The sequence below is a fragment of the Rhipicephalus microplus genome, chromosome 4 (genome assembly GCF_043290135.1).
Source record: "Rhipicephalus microplus isolate Deutch F79 chromosome 4, USDA_Rmic, whole genome shotgun sequence".
In the NCBI taxonomy this organism is placed as follows: Eukaryota; Metazoa; Arthropoda; class Arachnida; order Ixodida; family Ixodidae; genus Rhipicephalus; species Rhipicephalus microplus.
Window position 1 is genome coordinate 21,625,859 of NC_134703.1, and position 12,080 is coordinate 21,637,938.

Here is a 12,080-nt window from a genome sequence, read left to right on the forward strand (position 1 = left end):
AAAAATAGAAATTGCAACCACAGAGCTGGCCGAAGAACCGAAAAACAACATAGAATGGAAACAGCACAGGCTATCAGGGGAGAGTATACAGAAAAAAAAAATGTGAAAATTGAAATCGCGAGTAACATATAAATCAAAAACGTACATTCCGTGAATAGTCGCGCCATTCTCTGCAGTGCTGTAACTTACTGTTAAAAGAACTTTTCAAGGTGGGCGGATGAACTAATTTACGTATTGCATCCGCAACTGAGTCGTTCCAGCCAACCATCTCAAATTTATTCTACCATATCAAACTTATTGAGAACAAGAAATCTCGTGGCTTTCTTCCATTGAAAACACCTAATTACTGAAACATTGAGGAAAGAAAAATTTTTTGGTCACGTGGGAGCTTTTTGAATTCCGTGCAGTGCCGTATGAATGTTCTTTATTAGAAAACTAAGGCTAAATGTACTGTTTCTCGTTGGATTTCCACATGGGGTTTACATTTTAAGCAAGTGCATTAGTGCAAGGTGCTTGAAGCGCCGTAATATTACAACATTTCTTTGCTAAATCCACCTCCAAAAATTTTCCAGAAATAGTCTACGTTTGCATGTGTTTGTCTTGTAATATGGCAATGCATCAATCTATGAGTAATGAATTTTGCTCTGCGAAAAGCTTACTTTACGTTAAAATATTTTTAAACTATTGAAACTTCCAAATGTCACGAAATAAAGTCTGAATTTGAGAGTATCGTTGTCGTAATTATTTTGATGCAGTTTACATCCCGTGGTGTTCCACTTAAAGCTTACCTTTATACTTACTGTAAAGCATTCACTCAGCGTAGGAGCTAGCACGCGCAGGCTCTTAATATACATATAGAGCGTTTCAACTAACGTACAACCAAGTATAATGTTTTTTGACAAGCTCGAAAGAAAAGAAAAAAAAAACTTTGAACAGTGCAGCTATCTTAGCGTAGTTTAAATAACGTTGCTGAACAAACGTTACAGAAAGAACCTAACTAATTTTAATTATATAGAATGCTTTACAATTACATCTTGCGTTACGAATACTTCTTTTTAATTTACCCATTCGTGTCAAAGGCAAACTTCAATGAGGAAGCTGCCATATGGCGAGATTGAAAGATATCCGCAATTGGGAAGCTTAAAAAAATAATTCATCGTTCAAAACAGATATCGCAATGTCAAACTTTACCATATAAAAAGTAGCCTTCGCTTCTTTTCAATTGAGGTATGAAGCAGATTGTTTGAGCACCGAAAGGTATAAATTAAGAGCTATAATGAAGAATGCTTCATGTTCAGTGAAGTGATCAACAAAAAAAAAGAATCTGTGGAAATATATGGATGAATAGCTGATATGGTTAGTTAAGGATCCGTTACAAATAAGCCATGTTGTGGTTTAATTAGCAAGCACAATCTATACACAGAGAGTTCCTTCACAAATCACAAAGTCAAATATGCTCGTGTAGTAGAACAACTGAATAATGTGACGTGCATACATTTCAATGACATTAATTTGACTAATGTGGGTAAAAAAGATTACTTTCTTAAATTCGGGATGTTCTTCACGTGAAGTTTGAAAATTCAAGTTGTCTCGAAATAAATCTAACGCAATGTATACATACCCTAGAGTAATCATTCACTGTTGACATATTCCTAGATATCACAATATTGCAAGAGAGAAAAAGTTTCACCATGAGACATTTTGGCACAATATTTGGGAGCACATCGAAAAAAAAACAGCAATATATTGAGCCTTGGAGCATCTCATAAAAAGAATTTCACCTCATGTGTAAACCAAATTCAGTACCGAAACGAGAAACGATATACTCAAAATAAAGTTTCTGAGAAACAACATTCAGACAACGTGCGGTGAAATTCGAAAGAGCCCGAAGCAACAGTAACTTAATTTTTCTCTGGAATACCGCAGCAATTCCTTGATTTGAAAGCAAGACATGAGTGTGATTTTTTCTATAGATTTCTGGTTACTGCTAAAATGGCTGGGACGTTTCGTGTGTAACTAGCCACCCTTAATTATGTCTGCTTGCACATTTATATTGATGAAATGATAGGTTTAGTTAGATTAAGTTGAAAGAGAAAGAAGCAAAATTTATAGAAAAGCTCATCCTAGAGTTCATTCTCCCAGACGTCCTAATTTGCAAGCTTATAAAGAGATCTAGGTAATGGCGTTTATGCAGTCGCACCGTGGTTAAAAAATTCTTATAAATTTGACATTGGAGAATTAGCAAAATTATAGCGCAAACACAAAATAAGGCAAAGCACGCGCGGAATGACAGAACTCCAAATTTAAGGTTTGAGCGCGAAATATTAACATAGGCATGGTCGCGAAAGTCGTTAGGTAATCGTTAAAAAAAAAGAAATTGATCTGAGTTTATGCTTTGTTTCAAGCAAAGTGTTTAAGAAATATCTGGGAGTCCAAATACGTTTGAAGTCGGCATCACAGAGGCAGCAGAATCGACGAGCACTTACGGACACAGTTCCGTGTGGTCTTGTTCATCGCACCCCATTCACCACAGTCACACGTTGCGCCAATAAACCCATCCGTGCGCAACTTAGCAGTGCCACCTCGGTTTCGGCAGTCAGTTGCGAAGTCATTTTTAACTGTAAAGTAATTCAAAAATGCTGTTAGTGTTACATTGATTCGTGTTTATTTTCACGGCATTACATCTACACTCGTTCAAAATTTTAACAATTTGATATCAGTAATTTCGTGTGGTTGTTTCTCTGCAAATATCTACCGCGCGTGCAAGCCGATTCCGTCTATAATTAAAAAGAAAACAAAACACCACGCAATCCGGCAAAAGTTGTAGTTGATGTATACTAGTGATAGTCTTGTGTAACATATAGCATGTATTAGCAAGTACTAGTTTCGATTAGCCAACCTTTTAATTATTGTTTGAATAGGTAACATATTGGGATCAGTTTGTGGGCAGCCTCTAAAACACCAGAATTAGGCATTTATTTTTGTGCTCAAATGTGACTTGCTGTTTCTTCTAAAAAAACGAGAATTATTAGGCGCAGGCTTTAAATACACGCAAGTTGTATGTAAACAGGAGTCACACGACAACCGAAAATATACGCCAAATGAAACTTTCTCGAAGTGCATTTTTTTTTTCTTCTTCTAAAACTTTGGTCTGATTTAGCTGGTACACCCGGTATAAGTATAAAGAACAAAAGAACGAAAAAAGAAAACTTTTATCGAAGGGAGCACTGTAGCTGTCTTGGTGATTTCAGCTAGCTGGTTATGCACAGTAATAAGGAAACATCACACGAGGGCAAAAGCAACAACAAAGACAGGAACAGGTGCTATTGGTTTTATCCCAATCCGTGAAGGCCGTGGCGTTTCCTTATTACCATGTATAACGTTGGCAGGTAAAACTTTAAGGGTGGCCAGCAGTGCAGGAAATGAGGAAAGAGTAAAAAAAAAAGAATGTAAGGAGAAAGTATAGTGCGACTAGTTACATCTGTGAAAAATGCTAGTAGCTACAGAACGAGATGGTGACGAATAAAAACAATGAAAGCGTGAGTGCAGATAATTGAAATGCACAGAGCAGCGTACTGCAGCAGATGTGATCGGTTAGGTCAGAGTGAGTTGCCTTCAACGAAAAACCGCAGAAGGCAATAAATAATTTTAAATGCCAGAAATACTGACGAAAAAAAAGAAACATGCTAATGCTTTTTATACAACAAAGCGTGCCAATGGAGAGCAAGTGGAATGAAAATGGATCATCCTCGTCGTTAAATTAAGTAAAGAAAAAAACATGGTGATCGCTTACTTTTGCATTGTAGCGTTAGATCGTCCGATGCTTCGCAGACGCAGCTACCCTTGCTCGGGTTACTTTCAACGCAACGTCCATAGCTGCACTCCCTTGTCTTGCACGTATCTTTATCTAAAATAGTGTAAAACATTGTACAATTAACTGCAATAAATGAAGTTAAGAGGACAGAACACCATTTCACAACACTCAAGTTATATTCTCCTGAAACCCAGAGTGAATTTAGGGTTGGATTTTTTTTCTTTTAAACTTGCAGAAATACTTTTTCTGAGTGCGAAAGTAAAGAAGTGCCGCGTATACTTTCTGTCTTTTATGTTAATAGACCACCCCACGCTGTCCATTATATTGGAAATTGGGATTCTTGGGAAGCTTTTTTAGGAACGCATGGAATGTATATTCCTAATATGTACTTTTTGTGTTATTTAGGTTTTTACGAACATAAATTAATGCTCAAGTAGTCGTATTTCTCAAGCAGAGAAATTGGCCCCTTTCAACGCGGCAACCGTAAGTGAGTAGTTCTCGATCCCGCCATTTACAACGCTTCTGGAAAGGCGGGAAACGAAGCGAGTTTGATCACATTCACTAAATGGTAATACGTCCCAGATTATATCAGCCACAAAAGTACTACCAAGCAGGAGCCAAGTGCTTTGAAAGACTTTACACGCTGTGTTCCATAGCCATTTGCATTGTCAAATATATTGGATAAGTTCCCCATTGCTAGGTCTCAGGAGGCTATTTAAAAAGGGAACTATATCATGTATCCACGAAAATGCCGCAATAAAAAAAAAGGTGAGGTTTGTCACTTTACTATACATGTTAATTTTTGCTAACATTTTAACATTAATATAAAGGTAAGATGAACAGGTGCGTTAGGTAGTGTTCTCGATGTTCACAAGAGTAAGCATCGCGCGAATAGTCTTGCCCTCAGCTACTCCGAGTCATTGCAGTCGTTGTGCTTATATACGAGTTACAAGTTTTGTGTGCGGTGAGCGTTTCGAGCTTTCTCACAAAACATAATGATTGGCAGCCATATAGGTGAAATTATACCAACGTATATACAATAAGTAGAAAAAGGAGTAAGAGATATTGAGGTTTACTTACATTCGCATTGCTTTTCAGCAGCATTGAAGTACATATTATCTCGCGGACATTTGCACACGAAATCATCCTCTGCACCAGGCACCACTTCACATTCAGCGTTGCGACAGAACTCGTTCCCGAAGTCAGAGCAAATGGCTGCGATAATAAAATTGAAACGATGAGTACACGTTATAGATTGCTTTACAGTGTAAAGCAGGGGTCGGCTACCATTTTAGTTGGAGGGCCATGTTGCGTGAAGCTAATAGAGTGGGTGGCCGCGTGGAAAGTGTGGGTTTTTTTGCAATAATGTAAAAAAAACTGGCTCACAAATAACGTTTACTTTCAAGATGCATGTCGCTAATTTGCAATAAAACATGGGTTACTAGGAAAAATTGAGTGTTTTGGTAAGAACTGTTTTGTGGACTTTCTGATAGGAAGTGATAAAGGAAGTCGGAGAGGTGTTGACAACATGCTGGAGGCACCAATACTGCCCCACCGGCAGTATTTACGCAGTACTGCTCAATACTGTCCAAGTTACTACTCTCAGTACTGCCCAATATTAGGCAGTACCACCACGGAGCAGGTTTCCACCTGTGGCAGGTTGCCACGTGCGGCCCGTAGGTTGCCGGCGCCTGTTGTAAAGCATTTTTTTAGCGTATACGAGTTAGCAAGCTCTTAATATACATACAGGGCGTTTCAACTAACCTACAACCAGTATATTTTTTTCGCGAACTCTAAAGAAAAGATGAAAAACATTTGAACAGTGCAACTATTTCAGCATAGTTTAAATAATCCGATGTTGTCGAACAATTTTTACAGCCTTTCTGTTGAATATTTTTCGTTAGAGCTATGATGATAAATGTCATTCATATAGCTCACAGATGCGCTCAGAGACATGGAGAAAGAAGGGACCAGGGCTCAATAAAAGCTGAAATTTATTTCGAAGGAACATGTAAGTATAAATGTGCAGAATTGCCGCCTTGCACATTTTTCTTAACTTTAAGTAAATTATTGCGTGTTATCATTGTCAAAAAACGCTTCCAATAGCATGTACTCGTGCATGGGCAATTCTTCTTATTTGTACTCGCATGTTCATTCAAAATAAATTTCAGTCTTTAGTCAGCGCTGATCCCTTCTTCGTCCGTGCCTCTGAGTGCGTTGTGAGCTATTATGGATCTTCACCAACTAGCCCCATCAAAAACTTTATTAAATGTTTATTAAGCAATCTTTGTTCATTTCCCAAATTACCGGATTGGCAGTTGTATTAGCCTGTACGAAACAATTTGACGTTGCAGAACAAGTCCTATGTAGCACTTGTTCAATGCAAAGCCTGTGCGAGTTTTGCATTGAAGAATATCGTCTTCCTAACGAAAAAAAAAGAAGGCAGCTTCACCCCGGTGGTAGCAAGCTTAGAGGATCACTACAAAGCTGGGCAGCCCTCTTTTTTTCTCTTCAGTTTCCTCTTTAATCCTTCTCTTTATCTTTGGTCCCTTCCCGCTTTTCATTTCTTGTTTTTGTTTTCACTTCTATTTATTTATCCCTTTTGCTTTATCTATTTTTTCTCTTTATATTTTTTCTATGTGCCCCTTTTTGTCTCTATTTCGCACTTGCTTCCTTTTTCATTTCATTTATTCAACCTCAAGGGCCCGATGGCATTACATAAGGGGGGGGGGGGGGGGTCGTACATACAGGTTGTAAGTTCCTAAGCAATGTAACAATATGAGGGTACACACTGATTACAATGCATGAGCAAATCAAGAACACAAGCAGTAATAACACGCATAACAAAACAAAAAATATATAATAGGCGATAAATAAATTCTATGAGTACAGTAAAACAATTATAAACGCAATGGTTAATGTTCTGTTAGGACATCGTATTTGATTTTGGAAAAGAGTTAGTTTTTCGCGAAATGTTGGGCGGTCCCTGCAAGAAACAGTGTTATCTGGCAGTGCATTCCAGAGTGTTACGGCATGGGGGAAAAATGAGCTGCTCATCGCCGTCGTCCGGAATTTTATGGTCATCAGAGGGTGCGTATGGGACAGGCGAGAGGACGTTCTTAATGGGCGTTTTAGGAGAGGGTGTCCCGACCTGCTAAAGTAAAAGAATGTGTGAAAGAGGCAGATACGAGAGGTTATGCGACGTGAAGCGAGCGATGCGAGTGACAACGTTTGTTTTAGTGCAGTTACGCTGATATGGCTTGAATATTGTGACGTAATGAAACGAGATGCGCGATTTTGAACGGCTTCCAAATCATCGGTGAGATAAGCTTGTGAAGGATGCCAGATGAATGACGCATACTCGAGTTTTGGTCGCACGTACGTCAGATATGCGAGTTTCTTTATGTCAGGAGATGCAGATCGCAGATTACGTCGTAAGTCAGCTAATGTGCGGTAAGCTTCATAACGAATGGTTTCAATGTGTTTCACCCATGATAGTGATGATGTCAGATGAACACCTAGATACTTGTAAGTACGCGTGTGATCAATGGGAACCGAATTAATGCAGTAGGTTTTATGTGAGGTGTTGTGTTTACGTGTGAAGGAGATGCCCTTGCATTTAGCGAGGTTAAGGGGCATATGCCATTTTTCGCACCATGAAGTGATGGTGTCAAGGTCGTGTTGTAGGGTGATTGCGTTGTTAAAGGAGTGAAGGGGATTATAAAGAAAGCAGTCGTCCCTTTTTCCCTTAATTTTATGCGTTGTTTTGCCAGCGTTGCGCCAAACACATTATTTATTTATTTTATTGATGATGATAATGATGATGATGATCATTATCATTATTATCATCATCACCAATGTGCTCGAAGAACAAGAAGGCATCTCCTTGGTGCGAGCGAGCGCTCAATGTGCTACACATAGCGTGTTGCACCAAACAACGAAGAACGCATACTGCAGCATACGACAGCGCTTTCCAATCAAGTGCTCCACACTTAAATGTTACTTAAGCAATCTTCTTTAATTACCTGGCATGGCTAAATGAAGCATGATGTCCTGACATACTGCATGCGGCTCAAAACAATACTGTCATCGACAAGCCTAGAGCACTTTTTTTTTCAGATACTGGACTCGGTTCACCTGAAACACCTCGCATATAAAAGTAAGAAACACATATGTTAGCGTTTATTAGTATTGGACAACAAGTAATACTCTTTAGCTGGTCCTCACGCTCATGGCAAATAAAATTAACCGCTAACTTGCCTTCACCAGTATGTTGGCCCATTGAAAAAAATAATTCCTTCATGTTTGCTTGCAGGCTCGCAGAGAAACAACCACGCGTCGTGGTTGAACATGAAATACAAATTTCACCAAAGAAGCAAGGAGTGCGTAACAAACATCCATTCTTTGCATTATGTATTGCTATGCTGTAAAAAAAAAAAAAACTCGCCTCCCTTGTTGCATTTGCCCGTTGAGTGGCGCGTTGGCGATAGCCACTGGGCGCACAGCGAAGGAGAGTTTGCGGAGTAATGTCGTACACACGTGATGAAGCCATCAATCCAACGACGTCACAAGGCTGTGCCGTATGTACATTGTACGCAAAACCAATCTCAAATCTCACTGGCTGATACGAGTATTCAGCGCCACAGCGACGACAGTAACTGATGGGCCACCATTTTGTATTTTCTTCCGAGCAGGCTACTTGCCGGTTATTTCAAAATCGTTTTTGGTTTGTTTCGCATGTTCATATCACACATCATAGGGTCGAGTTTTTTTTTTTTACATATAGTTCAGGGCTAATGGGAACAAGGCGCAGAATCAGGAATTTTTATTATTTTTTTCTCAGTAAACCTCCAGAGGTAGTCTGCTGATGTCACTGTGATACCGGGCCGTTATCACAGTTTTGACTGCATTACTTAAAAGACCAACGCAGTGGGCGTGGCCTGAAAAATTTCGACCAATAGCGGAAGAATAAATAGTTCATAAAGAATAGAAATGATCTATACAGATTTACTTTATAGCGAACCCTTAATTGCAAAGTTATCAAAGTATTTTCAGGCAGAAAAGACTCGTCAAAAAAAATTTTTTTTCACGACCTGCCTCGTAACCAACGCGGACAAGTAATGCGCACGACAATGGCGAAGCCACTAGCCGTTCAGGAACAACGAGCATAGGCCTAGTACACCTTTATGTCGTAGTCTTGAACAACCATGCTCCTAATTTGTTCTCACGTAAGCCGATTTTGGCCGTGTGGTTACGAAAATAGGAGTGCTGAGCTTCAGAAGTACATGTTAAATTACCAAAACAACTAATCATGCGCCTACTGGGTATCAGGTCAAAAGTTCGATTACCAGCAGCTGCTCCTCGATGGAGGCATAATGTAAGCTTTGTTTCACACCTGGAATAAAGGTATACTTTATTCTGGAGCATGAACGAGTGCCAAGTAAACGGTAATTTGTGAGTGAGTCATCTAAATGGCTTCTCTCTCTCTCTCCATCGCATTGCCATTTTGGTGCGTTTAAGTTTTTATAACTTAACGATACATTATTAGTCCTACAAGAAAGTGCAGTACTTAAATCAGTTTTTTTTTCTGGGCTAGTTGCAATACTCAACATTGATGCATCTGCAGTGCTGAAGAAAAATAGTAAAAATAGACATGCAGGCGCGGACAGAAGGGAGTGACGCTATCCATATAGCGTCGTACTGCCTCTTTCGCATTCCCTGTCTGCATTTTATTTTTTTCACCTAAGCGCTTGAAACCCATCGAATACTAAAAGAGTATGTATCCCGATACTTTTCATCTTTAGTGATATCTGTAAATTAATTTCGATTAACGGTTCAGTGTGGAGTGACCACTAACACGCGTTATTAAAATTAACGTCTTGTGCTGTATATGCACACTTACTCGATCAACCATCTCAAGAATGGCTTACAATAAGAGAGAGCTAACTAAGAAGGGAAGAGAGCTAAGAGAGCTAAGAGAGCACGGAAGGACACGAGAGAGAAGTCAAGGTGGCACAAAAGAGGGCACTTCTGTTCTTTCAAATTCTCTCTTGTTCTCGTGTCTGCACGCCAAGTGTTTAGCGAAAATGGCTCATTGGATGAAAACTCACATGATTCTGCTGTGCACTCTACAATCAGTGAAACAGCGGCGACGAACAAAGCGATGCCACGCATCTCGACTGCGTCGAACCACCGCAGCTGTCGCACTTTCCACGGATCCTGTCGAGGCCGGTGCTGAAACAGCGACATATGCCACTCGCGCTATAGCGTATGGCGTTATCGCAGCGGACATTTACCATTGCGCTTTACTTTTTATCTGCTGCCAATCAGTACTCGAGAGGTTGGCCTCCACATTTCCTTTGTGCAGCGCACGTCACCTACCCCGGGCACATCGCCAATTGCACGCTACGAGATAAATATACGCGTGATACGTTATTGCGGACATTTGTATAAATGGCAGGCTAAAATTTCAGGCAGAGAGAGAGGGGAAAGGGTGGCAAGTCATGGGTCAGGAGGTCAGTCAGACGGACGTTCATGTTGATACCTTCCGCGGCTATGAAGCATTAATGTAAGGAATCACAGAAAAGTAAGAGGCAAGACAAAACGTTGATGGTTTTGCTTTGCTTGGAAGTGCGTAACGAAACTGCTGCCACTTGCAACGCCTTCAGGAACCGCAGTATTATTAATGATTTTTAATTGAAAACATACTCCAGCCTGAAAATGCTCTCACAGGTGATGGAAGTCGCAAACGCGAAAGTAACAAAAACACTATGTAAATGGTCTAAGCATGCGGATCAGTAGTTAGGAACGTACAAAACTAAAAGACCAAAGAGGGTCGACTAAAGCGTTCCATGGTTCTCTAGTGTCTACAAACAAACTTCGGTGATGAAAGGGAGACATATTCAGTTCACGAAAATGTTTAGAGGATGTTGGTGCAGCGGAAGTGGTGAAGTTGCTATGAGGAGTAAATCGTGTATAATGAATAAAGGTGTAAAAAATTTCAAGGCTTTAATAAGACTTCGAGAGGAGAAACTAGCATGTTAAAGCCCAATTATACACAGGGCTAAAAATGTCTGTCATAGCATGCGATAGTGCTTTCTTCTCCAGAGATTTCATTTTTGCGAGGTAATATGTTTTGGGAAGGTGCCAGATATGGCAAAGTCATTCGCGAGTATTGGACAAATGACACGCGTTCATATCCTTACAGGTTTGTCACAGCCAAGGGGCAAATGATGTTGCCACCGCTAGCGATACCGACGGCTCGGGGCCCCGGAGGGTTTGTAGGATAAGGTGTGGCCAACGTTGTTTCCATAGAGGCAGATGTGATGGCTTATAGGCTTCTAACGACAGATGCTATATGTACTGAAGGCTACCGTTGATTTCAATGCAGGTACGAGCGTTGTTATAAGTTTCAGCAAGTCCATTTCGCGTAAGACGAAAACACACATTACCAATCTATTCCTGTTAGAAACTGTTGCAAGTGCATTATATGACTACAGTAAACATCTGACTAAACTTTATTCTTTACGCAGTGTTAGTCTATTATGTGGAGATTTGCTAATAATATTGCTTCATTACTGTCTCACATTTAAGAAGGCTGTAAACTATGCCTAGCACCGGGGTGCAGTTTCTAGATATTTTATGAAGAAGGGGGGGAGGGACGTTCACCTATTCTTTATGTATGTCCGTGCAAACATTTTCATTGGCGTAGCCAAGGTTAGGGGCCTCAACACCCCCTCGCTCAAAATTTTCAAGTGTGGACACACACACACACACACTCGTCTGTGTGTGTGTATGTGTGTGCACATTTGAAAACACACACACACTCGTGTGCGTGTGTGTGTGTGTGTGTGTGTGTGTGTGTGTGTGTGTGTGTGTGTGTGTGTGTGTGTGTGTGTGTGTGTGTGTGTGTGTGAGCACCAAGGCAAGCACCAGGGCTTCATATCCGCTTACCGGTTGTTGTGTTGCTAATATTTACTGTTGGCGTCGTTATGCAATTGTTAGCAACTGCTAATATAAAACATACGCGACTGGTCATCACATGTCTGTGCGGGCATTTGTACATATATTTTTGCGCCACTTCGTAGCATTTCGCTCAATAAAAATATCGCAACACAGTCACCTTCTATCCGCATGCTTCACATAACACCGATCCAAAGTACATGGGATCTGCCAAATTTTATTAAAGCAGATGTTATCGCTACTATGCCACGGATAGCAAAGCTAATAAAAACAAACAACAAGACAGCATAATAATGAAAATAAT

At 40.2% G+C, this 12,080-nt stretch overlaps 1 protein-coding gene across 3 annotated transcripts in view; it reads right to left on the minus strand.

The window, feature by feature from the left end:
* Positions 1-12,080, minus strand: part of LOC119171703 (glycoprotein antigen BM86) — a 163,219-nt gene that overhangs the window by 24,983 nt on the left and 126,156 nt on the right. For 2 of the 3 annotated variants that reach the window (XM_075892276.1, XM_075892277.1), the window contains exons 2-4: positions 4,895-5,029; positions 3,794-3,907; positions 2,487-2,618 (exon numbers count right to left, since the gene is read on the minus strand). In XM_075892276.1, the coding sequence (XP_075748391.1) occupies positions 2,487-2,618; positions 3,794-3,907; positions 4,895-4,928 (280 nt within the window). In that variant the 5' untranslated portion in view covers positions 4,929-5,029. Of the gene's footprint in view, positions 1-2,486; positions 2,619-3,793; positions 3,908-4,894; positions 5,030-9,924; positions 10,083-12,080 lie in introns of those variants that run through there. The other variant, XM_075892275.1, reaches the window with a different exon arrangement.